The sequence below is a fragment of the Tasmannia lanceolata genome, unplaced genomic scaffold (assembly GCF_043159265.1).
Source record: "Tasmannia lanceolata isolate RefF3 unplaced genomic scaffold, GAP_Taslan_0.1 ptg000003l, whole genome shotgun sequence".
Lineage (NCBI taxonomy): Eukaryota > Viridiplantae > Streptophyta > Magnoliopsida > Canellales > Winteraceae > Tasmannia > Tasmannia lanceolata.
Genome location: NW_027518680.1, coordinates 59,280,565 through 59,302,381, shown reverse-complemented (window position 1 = coordinate 59,302,381; position 21,817 = coordinate 59,280,565). Strand labels below are relative to the sequence as shown.

General features: G+C 37.9%; 1 protein-coding gene across 2 annotated transcripts; it reads right to left on the bottom strand.

Annotated features, from left to right (window-relative positions):
- Positions 1 to 3,550: 3,550 nt before the first annotated feature.
- LOC143857173 (putative ubiquitin conjugation factor E4) lies at positions 3,551 to 19,581 on the bottom strand. 2 transcript variants are annotated; one of them, XM_077367554.1, is made up of 16 exons: positions 18,244 to 19,581; positions 15,648 to 15,852; positions 15,360 to 15,511; positions 14,940 to 15,240; positions 12,894 to 13,046; positions 12,003 to 12,206; positions 11,771 to 11,883; positions 11,560 to 11,674; positions 8,017 to 8,106; positions 7,688 to 7,891; positions 7,267 to 7,362; positions 6,936 to 7,058; positions 5,320 to 5,412; positions 5,013 to 5,177; positions 4,086 to 4,175; positions 3,551 to 3,975 (listed from the first exon to the last, which is right to left on the bottom strand). In XM_077367554.1, exons 1-16 carry the CDS (start codon positions 19,119 to 19,121, stop codon positions 3,859 to 3,861), a joined length of 3,099 nt encoding a protein of 1,032 aa, XP_077223669.1. In that variant the 5' UTR covers positions 19,122 to 19,581; the 3' UTR covers positions 3,551 to 3,858. The 2 variants fall into 2 exon arrangements, with proteins under 2 accessions (XP_077223669.1, XP_077223679.1); XM_077367564.1 differs by lacking the exon at positions 12,003 to 12,206.
- Between the last annotated feature and the right edge of the window lie 2,236 nt (positions 19,582 to 21,817).

Sequence of the window (21,817 nt, the reverse complement as noted above, 5' to 3'; positions counted from 1 at the left end):
GCAGTTATGGAGAGTACTTCAAGATGGCTGAAGGGTTCTTGAAAAAGCATTGAATTCTGTAATTGGGTTCTTGTTTCTAATCTGTTTCTGTTGTTGTGATTATATGTATGCTTGTTTTTCAAGTTTTACATTATATGTATGCTAGTTTGCTTAATCTAGTGATTTTCTCTATCATACACATGTAGGCAGTATATGAAACTGAGAAAACTTCAAGATGGCTGTAGGGTTCTTGAAAAAGCACTGAATTCTGTAATTGGGTTCTTGTTTCTAAGTTGTTTCTGTTGGTCTGATTATATGTATGCTTTTTTCCTAGTTTTACATTGTTGGTCTGATTAAAGTCATGGGTTCATTGCTAGCTAACCCACCGACACACAAGAAATGCATAAGCAGTTCCTTCACTTTACTTTCTACTTTAATGCTAGTTTGGGTGCGTAATCTAATTGGATTATGGGTGCAATTTTGTGAGCAAATTTATTGCACAATCAAGATTGCCCTTAGCTATGCCTGAGTTCTTTTTGCTAATGGATGGGATCCCATAAACATGGGACCCCTTGAAATGGGGTTCCATCACTTCTGCCAATGAGAACGGCAGACCTCAACTTCCATTTAGATGGGGCTTCTCTTTGGACAATTTTGCATTTTAAAGAGTACCTACAAATGAATAAACTGTTAGCTTGATTGGGTTGAATAATCAAACCCTCCTGGGATACTGAGTATCCCAGGCCTAGACTTTACAAATCAATTCCTTTTTCCTTCTATCTTGTCGAAAGGCTAGATAGGCCCGTCCTTACTCGTCAAGGGCTGCCTTTCACGCTAGTGATGCAAAGAGGAGGAACTGCGGATGATCCGATTCTCCTGGGCCTGCCCTTTTGCTAGCTTATTCATTATGCTGGTTCAACTACTGCTTATGCTGGAAATCTCTCAGCACCGTTGCGAATAGGCCACTCTGATCAACAAGCCCCTTCAGTATCTACAGAAGCAGTCCAAGCTTCAGGAGGCGCGTCATATGAAGTGAATGATTATAGTATAGCTTGTTAACAAGTGCGTAACTGAGATCACATAATTGAGTTAACCAACCCAACCCCAATTCAGAGTAAGAGTAAGGGTAAGGAGTTTTCTTTTTTTAGAAACAAAGATTTGAGAAAGCTGTCATGTAGCTGTGTAGATCTGCAGAGTAGAATTTGAAAATCAGATACCGAAGAGAGATGATGTCTTTTTTTATTTTTTCCCCATTGGAATGGGGTACTTATACTAGGGGTGCAATTTGGGTTACGTGGGGTTGAACTTTTGCTTAAAAATGAATTAGAATCAATCCGAACCAGATCCCATTTTATGGTAAAATCTCAACCCCAATTCCCAAAAATCGACCTGAGTTGCAATCCTAATTTATAGGGTTTATTTACATTAGGCTTGCTCTTAGCACCATTCTTCTGGCAGAGTAATGAATTGTCACAGCAATTTGTGCAAAACTATTCTCTTTATTTTTACTTTTCTTAGTTTTAAAGGGTGTTATAATTCTAACAAAACTGTTAACAACCAATAAAAAGGAAGTGATAGATGTAAGAAATGGACATGTGAAATCTGTAATTTGTAAGGGATTCTAATACTAATAGAAAATCCCTTTGCAGATGAGATGATCAAAATACCATAAATTGTAAACTTGCCGCAGCAATACTGCAAATAAAAGAAAGAACAATATTAGATCACTTATCGAGTTGAGGCACAAAGGATTTTTGCTGTCCTTAAGGCAAATCTCACCCCCATTATGACGAATCAACGGTGGAGATGGGCGTCTCAGCATATGCCTCCAGGATACAACAACTCTTACTCCAAGGGTGTGCACTCACACAGCCCAGATGCCTTAGAACTTGCTTATATGTGCCAAATCGCCTTGATCAGAAAGCTTGAGGGAGGAAATAGAAGTTGCAAAAAACAGATAGAAGCAGAGAGAAGAATTGAAAAAAATAAAAAGACCTTCCAAAAGATATCTTTCTGTTTTCCACAAATCCGGTTTTATAGAATAAGAATAGACACATTATGTGAAACGCCACACCCTTTAACGTGTTAATAACGTTTCCCAAACGGTTACTAAACCATGTTTACTCAGTTTCTCAAACGGTAACAAAAGCAATTAATAACTAAAGACAACGTTTGAGAAAGGAAAAATCCGTTAAGTTAAATGAGAGAAAGAAAAATAAATTAGAAATCAAAGAAAAGAACACTTGGGCCCACGTGCGGCCGGCAAGGCCGGGCGTGCGCATGGTATGCCCAAAAGTCCACCGGGCCTAATAGGTGGTCTATGCGCGTAGGATCCCCTTTCCTTTTTCTCATTCACAAGACTATGAGAGGGAAAGTATATATGGCCACTCTCTTCCTCTCACACTTCTCATTTTGGACTAAAGGTTCTCACATGACTTTAGCCAATTTGGAGGAAGATTCAAGTGTTGGTGAAAAGCCTGAAGATCACAAAAAAGACAAACCATAAAAGACAAAGATAGAGGCCACTTGTAATTTTAGATTACAAATGACTTTTTCTATAAAGAAAAGTCAAAAATAGATTCACCCCATTTTCTTCCCTTGGCCACCCCTCTAGTGTATTATCGAGTGCCTCTAGCTCAATTGTTAAGGCTGTGGCCCTCAACCTTGAGGTCGGAGGTTCGATCGCAGCTTACCAACCAAAAACAAGGCTAGTCTTTTTTTCAGTACAGAAGAGTGACCCGGAGAAGAATAGGGGGAAAATATATCATTTCCCTAATAAAAGTTCCAAATGATGTGAGTGCTATTACCAAAAGAAGAGTGGGGATATCATTTACTTTATATACGAAGGAGATGTGAAAAATGAATTGGGAACCCATTTTATCGTCAACTATGGCATTTGGGCCCACCTTTGGTAGATCTGAACCGTCCATTTGATCAATCTTGATGAGGAAATCACTCCACTCACCTAATTCTAACATCCAATAATATGTACTCATGTAAATTTCCCAATTCTATCATCCAATATGCTTGTTCTTTCATATCCCTAATCGACTGTTTATCTTTCTGGTGGGGGTCATTGCCTGTGTAATTGTGTTCATCTCTTTGCCCCCGAGACCCCACTACCACACACACACACACACACACACACACTTGCTTTCACTGGGCAGTGGGAGTCAAGAAATCTTGTCATTGAAGTTTGATCCATGAGGAAGAGAGTTCTGTACCAACTGTAATAGAGAGAAGTAAGTATTGAGGCCCCATAATTCCTCATAAGATTACATGCATATCCAAAGAGGCCCCATAAATTTGGCATAAGTATTGAGAAATATGAAATCAAGTGCAAAATTTGCTGCAGATAATTAGATGAAGAATCCCTTCTAATTTGCAATGGAAGGAAACTAATATTTCCAACTCCATCTCTAAGGGGATTTTCCAAACATCCCCAAAATCAAGAATTCAACATTGAGTTTCCGCTAATATTCATGTATATATTCAAATAAGAAGTAAAGATACCCAGATGCCTATCTCAAATATCTTGACAACATCCAACTGATCTACGAAGCATTTCCAGTAATAAAAACAAAATACATATCATTGGATTCATAGATAAATCTTCAAGTGATTCTTTCCTATCATTTTCAATGTTCAATGGCACGATGACATCCATGTATGTACACAAAATAAGAAATTTTCGTAAATTACATTGTCATATAAGAATGGGGCAACTTCACTATGTTACGCAGCCCCTTTACGACCTGCCTCCAACGTAGGAAACCCATGTCAAAAACTATAGTAAGATGTCTCCATTTCAGTCCTACTCAATTGTAAATAATTTTACCACTTGTTTTTTGGATAGCTGCTAAGTGGTTTCCATCTCCACTACTTGCCCATACTCTTCAGCTCCTGGGACTTGATGAATTCTTCAATTCTTGCCTTTAGTTCAACATCAGGAATGAGCATGTCTTGGGTAAGATGCGAACGGTTGAATGGATCGCTCTGTGAATCAGCAAGAAAATGTCAGAGAATAACTTAATTTTTAGCATTAGAACTACTAAGAATCAATATCGATGGTGTAATAAAGGAAACCGGAAGCTGGAGTGACATACATTATCATTTAGCAGGTGTCTCTCAATGTTTGATCGATCTACTGTGGTTCTAGATGAAGGCAAGATCACAGGATCCTTCATCAAAGTGTACTGCAACATGAAAAAGAATGTCAGTATGATTGTTAAGATTGATAGTAAACACAAGTGGAATGGTCAAATCTTGTTGTTCAGCCGGCATTTCTCAAAAGATGAACGAGTTTTGTTCTTTATTTTGAATGAAAGGATTTCAGGCTCGCTGGACCCATTAACTCATAGCTACGATTGGTTTTGTTCTAAAAGCTATAACAAATACTCATCAACTCCCTCCATGCTGAAAAGGTTTAATGCTTCTGCAAGTGCTTTCAGTTTTTTCTTTCTTTTTTTTTGGGTGACGAGTAAGTTTCTCTAAGGTTTTTACATCTCCTGTTTCTGAAATCTTGGAACGATAAGGGAATGAAAATAAATAATCGTGTTCTCCTAGAGGGAAAATCACCAGACAAGAACGAATTTGCAGAAATCTACAGTAGTACAGAAATGAGGATCGTTTCTCATTTCTCTTTCATGTCAAAAAACAAGTTTGAAAACTCCCCGAGTCAATCATCGATTCACCCGAGTCGTTTCAGTATTACTTTGGCCAGGTTCTCGTCCGAGTCCGATTGTTACTTACCAAGTCCCTTAAAACCTCATTTGATTCACCCAAGTTAATGAAAACTTGCCATTACAATCATTAAATCGCCCGAGTCTGCTCCATTTTAACTTGGCATAGTTTAAACACTGATCCTCACTACCTCTCCAATGACAACAATGATAAATCGTTGTCCATAGAGAATTCAAAATTTAAGTAGATATTAATAAAATAATTAAGTAATGCATTATATACCATAAAAAAATTTCTCACTTTAAGATATGTATGCGCGAACAGGAATTTGTTAGAAGATAAAAATGTACCTGAATCGGGTCTAGAAACTCATCCGGTATGTCTCCAAGGGCAGCCTCAGCATCCATTGCCTCGGAAGCTGAAATTTTTGCTTTTGCGCCAAGTTCAACAAACTCCTGAATCACCCTGCCATCTTCACCTATCTTCCTCAGAACATCCACGGCAGCAGCAAACAACTGTAGCAAATTTGAAACTATAAGATAATATAAAATTAACAATGCGATCCAAGTGACAGAGAAAGATAAAATGTAACATCAAAATAAAACATGTAACAAATCTGCTGGAACGGACATAAAAGCTTCGCCTCAACTTAAGTACCTGTTCATCGTACGACCTGCCGTCCTTTGAGATAGCGGCTGGGAAAATGTTTTCCTTGTCTCCCCTTGCAAGATGAACGTAGATGTCGACAATCTGCAGGCAAATCATTTATTGAATTAGTTGTAACTCACAAGGTTTTAAATTTCGGTTTCGGCCACCACCGAAACCAAAATGTTTCAGTTTCGGGCCAAAATTTCGGCCAAAATCATGTAAAAATATGATTATGATTTCGTTTATTTTTTTTTTAATTTCGACTGAAATGTCTAAAATTTCAGTGTCAATTTCAGCGATTTCGGCTATTTCGGTGGAAATTTTGTAAAAAATGTCCAAAATGAAATTTCAACTGAAATTTCAGCGGCATTTCGGAGAAATTTCAGCGACATTTCGGCGAAATTTTGGAATTTCGGTAAAATTTCTGCGAAATCTTGTAAAGAAATGACTCCATGTGAATTTCGTTTCGGTTTGTGCCGAAACCGAAATATTTCGGCCGAAATTTAAAACCATGGTCACTCATAGAAGGATACTAATAATTAATTAAATGTTTATAACATTTGAAATCAAGTTGGGATTCACTCTTCTAATTTCCATGTTTGACTGGACTGAGTAGTGAAAATCAGTAAAACAATGAAGAGATGGGAACAATTCAAGAAGGGGGCATCCATCAAGAAGGTTGAGAATGTGCCTGGAAGATAGGCTTGCACCAGTCCTGTAAAGAGGGTGACTACAATGCAAAAAATTAGGGAAAAGGGAAAATCCTTGTTCATGATTCAGTTTTGAAGTTCAGATGCGGGAAGAAAAACAACTTGGGATTGGGTTTGTGGTTAGTTGTTTCTGTATAACATCGAAAGAGAGATTTTTTTTTCTTTTTTCCTGAGAGGTAACAATGAACCTTGTTAAGAAGAAAAAGAAGATATCAGAAAGAAATGGGACTGACAGGTGACAGCCCCAAGCAAAACTAACATGAAAAAATACATGTACATCACACTAGCGAACAGGAAGCAAAGCCCCAAGTCCCAACCATGGCTTTAAATTTCCCCGAAAAGGCCAAAATGTTTCTTTTTCCATCCCCATCAAAATAAATACTACATGAATTCCTTCTATGTCATTATTTCCATAGAAATTCCCAAAATTTCGATCGAAATTCTCGAAATTTCGACTGAAATTGTCGTAACGACAAAAAATGGAAAGATGTTAGGATTTGCATTTCACTTTATTTCATTAATATAGAGAATGATATTTGGTAGTCAACATCATTGAAGTGCACAGCAAAGTAACCGTATCTTATGCCTGGAATGTCAAATCGGCATGGGAACAACGTGTGCTACTAGGTGTTTGATGTGATTAAGCCAATCTCCTTATCAGTCCCTACCCTTGCTAAAGAATGAATGGCAGAAGAAAGATAAATTGGGAGACCGGTGGAGATGATTAGGGTTAGGTCAAGAGAGAAAAAGGAAGGAGAAGAAAAGAGGAGAATAACTTGGCTGAGCACTGAATCTGTATACCAATTCTTTTATACTGGCAATAAACAACTGATATTAAGATCAGAACTCCTTCATTACAAAAAAGAAATGGAGAATAAGGAAAAGCATTTCAATGAATGCTTATGTGATACTAACTTGCTTTAGCAATTGCTTTGGTCTGAACTCGTATTTTTCAGGGTCTTTCAGACTAAGAGCTTTTCGTTGGGGACCAACGAGTTGCGACAAGAAGTAATTTAGCATGTTTGCCACTCTTTCAACCTGCAACAAGAAGCATAAAAGAAAAAGTCCAACAACAATTCAAAAGAAGAAGATGATCAGATAATGCAAACTTTTTTTCTTTTTCTTTTTTTGAATGGTTGATGCAAACTTTATTCCAACAGAGAAAATAAGAGGGATATGGCTCGGTCCAACCTAGCACCTTATTGGACCTTTAAAAGATAAAAATGTAAAACTGAAAATACATTACCATCTCTGGGAGTAGGAATGGAGCGGTAATCTGTTCGGAAGTAAATGCTAGCATTCCCACATCTTCGTTTGCCAATTTCATGTCATTTCGGATTATCTAGACTCGTAAAAACAAACAAAAGTTATTTCATACACCTCAAATCAAGCAAAACGACTTTACCGGAAACTCTACAATTTATACAAAAGAATCTATTTCAGCTCATTTGAAATTTTTATGATAGAAACAATCAAACACATCTGATAAGAGTGAAGCATATTAATCAACTATGGTAATCTAGAAGCATCAGGATAAAGATTTGAGCTTATGTCTACCACTTTGAACAATTCTCACTTCAAATAAGTAAACTGACTACTCGAAGTTCTACCACTTATACAGAAGGGCTCATATAAATTTTTTTTTCAAATAAAGCTATTAAACTCACATTCTCTTGAGAATGAAAGCGGCGTGTTCTCTCCTGCCTCTCTTGAGCTGGTATCCGTTCCCATTCAGCAGAATTAGACATCTCGGCTTCCATCTCTTTAAGTTCATGGATTTTTTTTAGACTTTCATCAAGGAGAAAGATGCTATCGTTAATCAGGAAATTCAAAAAGTTCAAATACACCCCCTTCTCCTCTTCTCTAGCAATCTGGGCCAATATATGAGCAAAGAAATAAGAACAAAGCAGTGCATAGATATGCTATAATGCTTAGGTGTAAGACCCATAAAGCATGGGAGTATTTTAGAAAAAAACAGTTACTAAGATGTCTCTACCTGTCTCCACATGTTGCGATGACTAGGGACCTGCCATAAATACTCCAGAAGTTCGGCAATATTATGACGAATGTTGAACTTGTCGTAAAACTGCATGAGGAAAAATAACCGAGAAAATAAAAAAATGCAATTAATGAAAGCTCGTAAATTTGAAACCGTAGACTTAAACATTAGCATATCATCAATAGCACTCTAATCTGCATCCAGGCAACAATTTAGGTGATACAAGCTGGGAATAACATTTCATCCTGCCATCGTGCTAGACTTGGAATAGCAAAACCCCGAGTCCTTAGAAGCTAAAAAACAAATATCCATTTCTGGGGAGAGCAAGAAGAGGCGATTTCTACACCAACCCACCCCCCCCCCCCCCCCTCCCTAGGTTATTGGAAACCCTAGGGAGCGAGGCTCTCTCTCTCTCTCTCTCTCTCTCTCTCTCTCTCTCTCTCTCTCTCTCTCTCTCTCCTTTAGCATTTTTTTCTTCCCCCTCTCTCGCTGGTTTCACTCTCTCCGATCGATCTCTCCCTCCCTCTCTCCTTTCCTGCTCTTTCTCCCCCTATCTCCTTTTCCTTCATTTTTCAGATCTCTCCCTGTTCTTCTCTCCCTTTCTACTTTTTCTAATCCCCCCTCTTTCTATCTCTTTGGTCTCTCTTTCTCTTAGATCTATCTCTCCTACTTTCTTATCTCTCCCTCTCTCTCCCTTGATGGGCGAGGGAGGTGTTGGTGGCCGGATGATGCCCAGAGTTGGGTACATCTAGCAGGGGACGCAGCAATGGTGGCTGGAGGTGCCGAAAGGCAGGATCTGGGTCCGAGTGGGTCGGATTTAATGGGAAAATGATCAGAACTGGGTAGGGTGGATGGAGAAAGTGGGTTGGTGAGTCGTTAGAAGTGGTGGACGTGGCAGGAGTATGAAAAAGGGTGGCCGGATTCGGGGGAAGAAAGGAGGAGGTTGGATGTGGAGGTGATGGTGGAGAAAAAGTATGATGAAGGATGCGCACGAACCCTCCTCTCCCTCGTGAAACGCGGAAGGCACGTGGAATGTCGGAAATGGTGCTGCAGATGACCGGCAAAGGGCTTTGCGAAGCCCTGGGTCGCCGGATCTGGGGTCCATGTTGAGTGGCGGAGGCGATGGGTAGCCGGAGATAGCATTGGGGTTGCCGTCTGGAGATTGGGGGTAAAATATGGGTTTGATCGAGGTGCAGGGTTGGGGCTAGAAGGGCCAGGGTGTTAGGTTAGGATAAGTGTTTTGGGTTGCGGGTAGTTAGTTGGAGTGGTGGAAGGCGATGGCTAGAGCCGGAGATAGCATTGGGGATGCCGTCTGGAGATTGGGGGGTAAAATATGGGTTTGATCAAGGTGCAGGGTTGGGGCTAGAAGGGCCGGGTTGTTAGGTTATAATAGGTGTTTTGGGTTGCAGGTAGTTAGCTGGAGTGGTGGAAGGCAGTGGCTAGAGAGATAGTGGATGAGGAATGAGGTAAGGTTAGGGTTAGGTGGAAGGTAGCGTAGGGTTAGGGATTTAGGTTTGGTGGAAGAGAAGAGGAAGAACGTCAGGGTGAACAATGGTGGTCTCTATGGTTAGGTGGGAGGAAGGGTAGGGTTAGGGATTTAGGTTTTGGTGGAGGTGAAGAAGAAGAAGTTAGGGTGAACAATGGTGGTCTCTAGGGTTAGACTAGGGTTTTTTGGATTGGTGGTTTAATGAGGATCCCCCGGCACAGGTGGTGGCGCAAGGTGGAGGCCGTTGAAGATCGGATTTGATGGGTTGGCTATTGTGCACGTTAGGGGTGCACAATAGCCTCAAGCCTTTGAGCGGGATTTTTAAAAATTGAATTCGCCAGCTAGAAAGTGGTGGAGAAGTCTGTGTGACGTGGCAGGTCATACATATGACTTGATGGGGCCCACAAATATGACACTTTTTGTTGGATTCGATTCAATTGAGATCATTGGGCAATGTCAAGGAAAGGAAGGGGGAATAGTGAAGACACTCTCGGTTGTGGTAGTAGATGAAGAATTTGAAAGGAAAGTGGAATAGTTATTCGGCGTGGTGGCAGCGCATGGAAGTGTGGACCTCACTGTAGCGGTTGACTCAGAAGATAACTTCTTTTGGTTTTTACTGGCCTAGGAGTATGCCCCTGGCCGCCCGTAATTGATTCTATGTAATGCAAGTAGGGACCCCTGATCCCCAATGTAATCTTCATAGTATCAATGAAATTGTCAATTTAAAAAAAAAAACCCCAAGTCCTTAAGTAAGAAAAAGATGAGAACCAAAGATCAGGCCATGTTAGAACTACATTCTTGCCACTAACTAACTATATATAGGCTACTGATATTGGCACTGCCATGTTTTGATAATTGCACTAACTCAGCTGGTCTTTTTTTAATTGGCTTCTAAGAGCTTTTTGGGAACTGTAATAACCTATGATGGATGTTTAAATAATAGAAAGGATAAGCAGTGTTTGTGCAATTATTAAAACATCGTAGCGCAATAATATACATGGGCCAATGATATTATTGGCACAATCATGTTTTGATAATTGCACTAACTAAGCCTGTCTTTTTTTAATAAGCTTCTGAGAGCTTTTTGAGAACCGTAATAACCTTTGAAAGCTGTTTAAATAGTATAAACAACAAGCTGTTTTTGTGCAATTATGAAAACATAGTGCCAATATCAGTAGCCTATATATATATATATATATATATATATATATATATATATATATATATAGAGGAAAGTGAAGCGGTGTAGCTAACTTAGCTACACCACCGGCTTAAAATACAATGGGCCCACATTGTTTTGGTGATCCAAAGAATTCATTTGATTGGCCCTCACATAGATAGGGTGTCCACCAAAAATCAGCTCCATAGGATCATCCCAACCCTACGATTTGTGGAGGCAAAAATGGACGTGTAAAAACCTTCACAAATTTGTCCATTTTTGCCTCCACAGTTTGAAGGGTTGGGATAATCCTATGGAGCTGATTTTTGGTGGACACCCTATCTATGTGAGGGCCAATCAAATGAATTCTTTGGATCACCAAAACAATGCGGGCCCATTGTATTTTAAGCCGGCAGTGTAGCTAAGTTAGCTACACCGGCGGTGTAGCTTCACTTTCCTCATATATATATATATATATATATATATATATATATATATATATATATATATATATATATATATATATATAACACAATTCATAGTTTCATACTATTGTGGTGTTATATGCTGTTGTATTTTCTCACTATTTTCTATCCATGTTTTAATTTTTATAAAATGTTAAAAATAAAAAAATATCTTTCTTTGCTATATAAGTATATAGTGTATTAGTGGTAAGCTACATATATAAAGAAAATTGCTATAAAGAAACCTTCTCCGATTATAAAATAAAACAATACACACTACTTCCAGGAATTATTTTTGGGAATATAGGTTGAGCTTTTACCATAAAATAAGGTTGGGTTCGGGTTGATTTCAATTCATTTTTTAGCAAATGCTCAACTCGACCCGAGTTGCACCCCTACTACTAAGGGACATAAATATGAGTAGCAATCACCTGAGTATGAGAACCCGTGAACTCAATGTCCACATAGAGCTTTAGAAGATTGCGAACTAAATATTCGAGAGAAAATTGGTGGCCTTCAAAAAGGGAAGCTGTAGCAGGTGAAGCACTGCACATGACACAAATTGAGATTCATTAAATAATAAAACTCTAATCATCAAGTTTATCTGTAAGTATTTGATTAGTCTGCAAGGGAGACATCCACCTTTTATGTGGCATCCAGCAATTCAAGACTTCCACCATCTTTGCTCTTAGATAAGGGTTTCTGACATATGACGGACTTGCCATGAACATGATCATGAAGTTCAAAAAATCATCCTGGAATGAGAGAAGCGAAAAAAGTCTATTATGTACATCTGAAAGAAAAAGAACGTCAGTCCAATGATGTCAAAAAAAAAAAACTGCTCAAGTGATACAACTGGAATAAGAACATGCACCAGTAAAAAAACATCCAAAGCTTTTGGGATTCGAGAAGCAAACAGAAGTAATTCCATGGCATCTTCAACAAAGTGCTCTGGCATGCATGCGAATTCCATTGGGCACTCTGATGGCAAAGGCATTTTAAAGCCACCAACAAGACTGACCAACCAAACAACCATTAACCTGTAGAACGATAGTGCATGTTGAACAAGTGCCCCATCCTTCAAGAAAGAAAACTTATTAGAGAGCGTGTGTATGGGTTCAAACAAATCTCGGATAAAAACTTGTGAAATGCCATGTGATTTCTTACGTAAAAAAAAAAAAAAGCACACATTCCCAATTCCAGATTTCATCATACAAACATATTTAGTTAATTATTAATTGACTGCGAAAAGCAAATGGCAGTCCGTGTTCAAATAAAACGTGAAAGACAAATCAACAGTGAAAATATAATGTTTTCATTATCACATCAAACTAAAAATAAACAAAAGCACTTTTACCACCCATTAGTTAAAAGACAATTCAATCATAACCATACATCTACAAACTGAAAATTCAATAGTTAGCATTCCAAACTAAATGCTATGCAAAAGATAATCAAATTCTTATTTTTTGCCAACGAAGGATATACACCGAAATCGCATGCAATTCCACTGTTCAATATAATAATGGTCAATCAGATTAATATAAGCCCAATTTTTCATAAGATGAATGGTGTAATGCCTTTAAAAACTTGAGTAAAGAAACTGTATAGAATATGAGTTGCCAATGACAACCATTTCAATGCCAATCAGATTAATAAAAGCCCAACTTTTCATAAGATAATGGTGTAATACCTTTAAAAACATGAATAAAGAAATGTATAGAATGAGAATTGACAATGACACATCCATTTCAATTGAACATACCCTCAATATTTGAGCTTCATAACATAGCTTCTCCTGCGTATATAACTCAATTTTTTTTTCAAGGCGAGCTATATCCTGCTCTAATTGGGGCGAGGCTCCTTGTCCTTCCATGGCTTTAAAAGTGGATAGCGTTTCTTCAAATCTAGACAAGTCCTATAAGGATTTCATAACAACAGATCATCATTACCAAAAAAAATTCAAACATATAAAGAAAATACATAATGAAAACGGAGAGCTACACACACACAGATTTCATGACAACAGATCATCATTACCAAAAGAAACTCAAACATATGAAGAAAGTACATAATGAAAATGGAGTAACACACACTCCCGCTCCCTGCAGCTTCTAGATGAAGCAATATCTATTTTGTCACTCCTTACTCCTTGTCTCAGTCTATGCATAATACATTATAACAACATTTGAATCGGGATTTTCTTGTTTGACTAAAAAATTGCACAATATCGCGATATTTTAAAAAATACCAGAGATATTTGTGACTATATATATAATAGTCATTCTACAATATCAAATGCGAAATATTTTTTACTATATATATATATATATATATATATATATATATAAAATAGTCATTGTCCAATACAAATGCGATATTCTGCAATTTTTAAGTCAAACAAGAAAATCCCAATTTTTTCCCAATGATTCTAGAAATAATCATTGAGATATCTTCACCTATTATATTTACCGTGAAAATATCAGGAAAACGAGAAATTATAAGCTGAGTGGGCATATAAACACGTAAAGGTGGTACCGCCCATGATATTTGATCCAACAACAGCTCACTTTTTGAGAAGCTGCCATTGGATAAAATATCAAGGATGGTACTTCCATCGTACCTCCTTTACGTGTTTTGTTTATATGCCCCCTCATCATATAATTTCTGCAGGAAAACATAGTGATAAGTTCACGATATTATTTGTTGTATCAATTTTGTTCTTCAATTTTAAATTTTTATATATTTTAATATTCTTATGATTCCAATTTTCCACTATGTAACCCAAAAAGAACAAAAATAAAATAAAATACCCCGAGATTCACTCCTTCCCGAGAAATTCCCATGACAAATATTTGTGAGTACGACACGACAGGCCTGCCTGGGCTAGAGTGAATTTGGTATAATCTACTTCGATCAATACCAAAGGAAAGGAAAAGACAATCTATGCAACTGCAAAAAAGTTTCAAATGGCTTTCCACTAATAAACAATATGGAAATACCCAGTTTAAAATGGAATGCCATTCAAAAATAAATAAAATAATAAACAATAAGGCAATGCCGAGCACAACTGCTTTACTGGATTGAAAAGGTGAGCCGAGTGTTGTTAGGAACATAAAATCCTATGGTTTAAAATCCAAACATTATGATTCAACCATGAAAAAGATTCTTGATTTATTAGAATCATTTTAACAAAAATAATAAATAAATGATATGTTTCACGAAGAAATAGAAGGCGAATTACTTTTTATTGTAAATACTTTTGAAATTAGTTTTAGCATATGAATTGCACAAAGATGAAAAGGTATTGTAGATAACATGCTAGGATTGACTTTTTTCTCATGTTTGATTTGGATGATCTATATACATTAGAAATGCCATGGATCATAATAATTGATGTAGAAAATTAGAATAAAATTAATTTCGTCAAATTGTTGTATTCCAAGAATTTGTAATACTTCTATATTTTTATTACATCTATAAAAATAATGAAAGATCCTACAGCTCACAATTTGATTTACTAAGGTCTTCTGCTAATTTAAATGCAATATGACAAGAGTTTGCAGTACTTGTATATTTCTATTACTTCTATAAAAACAATGAAAGATCCTACAGCTTACAATTTGATTTATTAAGTCTTCTTCTAATTTAAGTTCAATATGATGTTCAAAATATTCACAAATTGACAAGTTAAAATGATGACAAAAGTTCAACATAAAGATCCAGAAATGGGCATGGAAGTATCGCAAATATTAAAATAGATCAAAGCACAAAAAACTCCCTATACTATAGGTAATGCATCAGCTATTACCTGAACTAAATTCCTGAAGTCAGAAAACGCTTTCAACAGCCCCAAGTTAAGGATGCGTGCTGTCATGAAGAAACACTCGCAAATAAATGGATATTTAGGCATTCCGGTACAACTCGACAATGGCTTGGCCTTAGAAAGAACAAAAATTCCACTATTACTGCCAGAGCTCGTGGTTTCTTGAGATTGTAATACTCGGTTCTCTTCATCAGTTTTATGTCTAAATTCATCGGGTTTCACAGAATTGTCTTTGTCAACCCAAGCAGTAACCTCCTCAGATGATGCATGGAGAGCTGTCAACTCTCTAACACATAATAACCACTTTAGGAGGCAGTAAAACAAATATTGTCGAGAAGAAATGTAGAGCACAAAAAGAAAAGCATACCAATAGTCTATTTCAGATAAGAAACTCTGTAGTCTCACCTCAAATCCAATCTGGCATTATAGAATACATATTTTGGATCAATTTTGTCCCTTTTAGTTAAATTTTGATCCAAAAAGGGCTCACATAGCCGAAGCATCACCGCACTGAGATTGACGAACATGCCAGAACTTGCACAAGATAGTGGATCAACCTGTAGGCAATTACGTATCAATACAAGGCTACACAAGCTGACTTTATTTTCTCTTGGATAGCTATGTTTAACATATGATGCACTTAATGCATCTATATGGTAACTTGAACGATATTAAACTCAGAAAGCATATCACCTGTATATGAGACCTTGACGAGTTTCTCTTGATCATCTCTGCAAGATACTCGAGAACATTTTCACGGGTATCTGTACTTTTAAGGAGAGTAAGAAGAACTTCTGTAAGGCCATCGTACAAGTTGTTCATTACAGTCCTAATTGTTGTGAAAGAAGATAATAAGTCCGCTGGTCGACGTGTCGATGATTCAGAGAAGCACTGGAGGCTGGCATTTCAAAAATATAAGACAAATGACACATGAGAACCTGAGATAGGCAGCTGCATCCTCAAAAAGCATTTTAAGACTACAGGGTTGGAGCATAAGAAACATAAGCATTGAAAGCAAACCCTTCTAGGATATTTCAAAGCAATTAAGGGCCCGTTTGGATACGCTGATTTTAGAATCTTGGATTTCCTCAAAAATGATAGTTGGGAGATGAGAGAAGAAGGAGCTCGACTGCTTCACTTCTCTTTAGAATCTTGGATTTTAAGTAAGAAATCCAGGTTATAGAAATCTCTCCCACATCCTGAGATTTCTAAAACCTGGAAAGATGGGATGATCTTCTGCTTTCTTGCTGACAGAAAGAAGGGCGAGAAAACAGAAAACGACGGCTGGTCTCCTTCTCTCATCTCCCAACTACGATTTGGAGGAAATTCAAGATTCTGAAATCTGCGTATCCAAACGGCCCCTTAATGTTTGCATAATATGAAATTCACGAAGCAAAAAAAATAATAGCATTAATAATCTGAGTAAAAAAAAAGAAAAGATAAAGACTTGACACAACATCCCACATATCTTGCGCAACAGATTGACTAAACTTTGGGGATGAGTTAATCTCCATCTCGCATCCCAGATGATATCATAATTCCTTACTGCAAACCACCTCTGCTGCAATTTTTATAATGTTGCAAGTAGGTGATGGTCAAATGCTAAGCACCTCCCCATCACAATCACATTGAGCACACCTCCTCCCACTCTAAAAGATGAACCTTCTTGGTCGGATCAATTCAAATCAAGTTACATACTTTTGAAGCAATCAGGCAACATTGTACTACCAGAATCTTACAATAACATAAACTCAGTGTGGGGAATTAGGGATTGGAGGAAGTGGAAAAATTATAACCCCATGACCAAAGACTCAAACATCTTTATTGCGAGGTTCCAATCTTGCAGGCACACACAACCTCATGTTGGCATAATGTTATGAATCTTATGATAGTATAAATATAGGGCAATGATAAATTCGCACCCCCTGTAGGATAATTCGCACCACTTTAAAGGAGCATATGCGGCAGACTTTAACATTTTTTAACGTTTCCGGGGGTGAGAATTTATTATTGCCCTAAATATAATGTGTAGATCATAAACCTGTTAATGTTTTATAGTTCAAGATTCAAGTTGGTGGTAAGGATAATAATATTATCATATATTTTTATATACATAAATAATTTATATGAGGAATGCTATCTGCAAACGCAAGGTCTGGAGATGCACCCTAAACACATAGACACATGTCATAACACCTAGATTTTTGGGTTGAAACAGTTCAAAACACTCAACTGTTTTTCCACTTACATATGTTGGCGTGTTAGAAGTGCAACGGCAGACCTCCTGTCTGCAACTAGCATTCCTCTCTCTCTCTCTCTCTCTCTCTCTCTCTCTCTCTCTCTCTCTCTCTCTCTCTCTCTCTCTCTCTCTCTCTCTCTCTCTCTCGTGTGTGTGTGTGTGTGTGTGTGTGTGTAGATAGACCTTGTTCTATTCATATAACATACAAACAAGAAGACACTAAGTTTTTCTTCATAACCCTAACCAGTTCACCGTAGTAATCAAAGTAGTCAGGGAAACATCTAAGCAGAGATTACCTTATCTATAACCATGGTTTTAAATTTCGACCGAAATCCGAAATTTTGGGTTTCGATGGAGACCGAAACCGAAACGCCACATAACCGAAATGTGTCATTATTTCGACCGAAATTTCGAAATTTCAATCAAAATTTCGTTATTTCCGAAATTTCGTGCGAAATTTTAGGGATTTCCACACATTTTTTCGATTTTTTAATTATTTTATAATTATCCCAAAATTTCGACCAAAATTTCAGGGATTTCGATAACTAATAAAATATACTTTTTACTTTTCCGTCGGATTTCGATCAAAATTTCGAAATTTTGACCTCAATTTTTGTGGGGACCGAAACCGGTAACGAAACCGAAATTTAAAACCTTGTCTATAACAACACATAATGGAAAGGAATTATATTATTAAAATCACAAGTTGATGATGCATATAGACACCATTACCATCAATCAACTGAAAAGTAGGCAACAAATTGGTAAAAAATCTCCTATATCCATAGACTAGAGAATTAAGGATGCAGATTTGATTTTATTAAAGAAATAATGTGCAAAACAATATAAGACGCCAACATTTTGATTTTCAGGGCCAACTACAATAGATATGTATATCCTTTTGTTGTTCTTGAAATGCTTTTTCTACAGCATTCTAACATATACTCTAAAAAATCTAGTGAAGCATATCCAGCCAAATTTACCAATAGGCAAACAAAACTTAAACCAGAATAAAGAGAAAATTCAACATATAAATCGAATCCAACTCACCCTACATCCGGCTCGCTCTTAAAATTACTATGATCAGGAAGAGCGCTGACATGAAAAAAATGACCTAAAATGCTCATCATCTCAATCACACGCCCATTACCGTAAGTCGTTCTCGGAATCCACCACCGGTGATTCACCAACCCCTTGGCGCAAATCGGAATGCCGACCAAAATCCTCAACACTCGCAATGGTTGCTGAAAGTTCCCAAGCGCCGATACCTTAAGTACACTAGCCCTCAAATCTTCATACAAACCCTTCAAAATTGGCTCCAAACTATCCAAATCTGAATCCCTAAAAAATTCCTCCAAAAACCCAGGTGGACAACTCACTCCCCCACCTATACTACTTCCCCCAAACCCATCAAGTGAACTAGAAACCTCTGAAAAAATTAAATTCAACAAAGGAGAAGTTTTTTTATTAGTTGAATTATCCCAATTTGGAAACATATCAGGATTGCCGAGATGGATTCTACAATAGGAAACTGCTAATTTCTTAGCCTGCTTAATAACTGATTCAATCTCTAACCTCAAATTCTGATCTTTGATTGAACCAACCTTCTTCCCCTCTTCATAACCTCGCCGATAGCATCCAACGAGGTACGAAAAGGGCGGATCAGCGTTGGGGAATTGGCCAGATAGTCGATCAATCAAAATTCTCTCCAGTAAATCGCGGGTGAGGACGAGTGGCCTACCTTCGCTGAGAATTTCAGCAGCAGTCATCTCTAAATAGATGATTTTCGGATCGGTTTGGATTGAATCAGTAAGGGAGATTAAGAAGATTTTACGGAGGATTATGTCTTCGAATTCTGCTAGAGTTTTTTGGGGCTTTTTGGTCGCCATCAAAGAGCTTGTTGAAGGTGGAAAGAGAGAGTTCTGCATCTTGGTACAAAAAATAATTTGTAAATTAGGATTTTTAGGGTTTGGTTGGCTATCAGAGATGTGTTCGAGGGTTTGAAATAAAGATTAATGCATCTGGGTATTGGAAATTAGGGTTTTTAGGGTTTCGTTGGCTATCAGAATGTGTCTGAGGGGTTGAAATAAAGATTAATTCATCTGGGTTTTGAAAATTAGGGTTTGTAGGGTTTCGTTGGCTGTAAGAGATGTGTCTGAGGGGTTGAAATAAAGATTAATGCATCTGGGTTTTGAAAATTAGGGTTTGAATCGTTGTTACAGAGGTTTCTGGATGGGAAAAATTGAAGACTAATCAGCTACGTAATGGAACATAGGGTTTTACCTACTTGGGTATTTGAAATTAGGGTTTTCCGGTCTCCATTAGAGAGGTTTTTTGAGCTTTAAATTCATCAATCAGCTTTGATAAGGAAGTCCTGTAGAAGCAGGAAAGCAGATGAGTTGAATGCATTGCATTGGACACAATATATATAAATTACTGATATTCGCACTACCTGTTTTAATAATTGCACGCACTAACGTTGTCTTATATCTTTTACTTGGTTTTTGAGAGTTTTTTGGGAACTGTAAAACCGTATAATTGCACACACAAACCTTGTCTTATATCTTTAACTTGGTTTTTGAGAGCTTTTTGGGAACTGTAAAAACCGTTAACTGAATAAGACAAGATGAGGGTGCAATTATCCAAAAATTATCAGTGCCAATATCAGTAGCCTAAATATTCAGGAAATTGTATATTAGGCCCCTTCTCTTTCCTGGAACACCCCCTTGTAGTGTAAAAGAGTTGTCAGAAATACACTGGAGGGGTGTAGCCCAGGGAAGTGAAGGGGGTGAAAAATCACTTCCTTATATAAAGCTGTAAAATCTCTAATTGCTTTTTAGTAGTGCTACCAATACTCTCCCATCTCAATCGTCTGCCCAACTAGTAGTCAACTACCACCGATCTTGTGGGCTACATGTTAAACAGTGGACAGTTCTCCTCAATAACTTAAGGGCGAAGTTTCTTAACTAAAATCTCATCATTTTTTATTAATTTCTAAAATCAAATAAAATTCTCATATTTTATTAAAAAAGGGCGGCCCAATGCACGAAGCTTCCGCCATTGCAGGGTCTGGGGAGCACTAGATGTACGCAGCCTTACCCCTGCTTTGCAGAGAGGCTCTTTCCGTGACTCGAACCGTGACCACAATGGAGCAACTTTACTCTTGCGCCATGGCTCGAAAATCCTCATAATTTTATCAATTACTTAATTCACTCACCATCAAGTTTTAATACTTACTATCTATTTATACCCATAATACCCTTTACTATGAAGTAAGGTCAATGTTAGAGACTAGGGGTGGACATGGTTCCGATTCAACCCGAAGAACCGAACTAAACCGGCCTATTCGGTTCGGCTTGGTTCGGTTCTAGGATTTGGTGGTTCGGTTCTGGTTCTGGGTTCCTGGAACCGTGAGAATGCGGTTCGGTTCTGGGTTTGGGATCCTGGAACCGAGAACCGAGTGGGATCATATCCCTACGCCACAACCCCCCCCCCCCCCCCCCCCCCCCCCAATCGGATAAAATCTCCCCCTCCCCCAATACGGTTCTATGAGAAAAAAAAATGCTTTAGACTTTACACTTACTGCTTGAGGATAAATTCACCCCCCCCCGCCTTTAACGTTTTGCTTTGCCTTTTAAAGTTTTAATCGTAAGTTATTAAAAACAAATAAAATCTCAATCATTATATGGAAAAAAATTATAAAATAAAGATTGGGTAAACCCAGAACCGAACCGAACCAAACCGATCAAGTTTGGTTCTGGTTCGGTTCGGTTCGGTTCCTTCCAAAGATATATGGTTCGATTCTGGTTCCAAATTCTGGGAACCGATTGCATATGGTTCGGTTCTAGGCATAACCTGGAACCGAACCGAACCATGTCCACACCTACTAGATACACCAATGAAAAGAAAAAAATAACAATTAATAAAGGGTGCTGATATTGGCATTACCATGTTTTGATAATTGCACAAACTCAGCTTGTCCTTTTCTCTTTTTACTTGGCTGGTATATTTTGGAAACTGTATTATCACTTGACAGGTGTTTAAATAATAAAAGAAAAGTTGAGTTAGTACAATTATCAAAACATTGTAATGCTAATATCAGGAGCCTTAATAAATCTCTGTCACTTATTTAGGTTCTATCTATTTGAATGATGGTCATTTATAGGGGTGCAACTCGGGTTGGGTTCAACCCAAAAAAGTCTGGTCAGGTCGGGTTCGGGTTGAGTTTTCCTAACCTAGGTTGAGTTCGGGTTGAGGGTTTGGCAACCCGACATTTTTTATCAAATTTTTTTTTTTGTAAGCTTAAAAACTCGGGTTGGGTCAGTACGGGTTGGAGAAAAAAGGGTGCCTCTGGTTGGGCCGGGTTAGGTTGGTAAAAGGGTTCCTCGGGTCGGGTTGGATCAACCAAACCCAAGGAACCTTTTGTCTCCAACCCGGCGATGTTCAACCCGACCCGACCCAAGTTTTTAAGCTTACAAAAAAAAAGGAATTGATAAAAAATGTAGGGTTTCACTTAGGTCGGGTTGCCCAAACCCTCAACCCGGGTTGAAAAAATTTAACCCGAACCCGAGCTCAACCTGACCCGACCCAACTTTTTTCCGGGTTGAACCCGACCTGAGTTGCA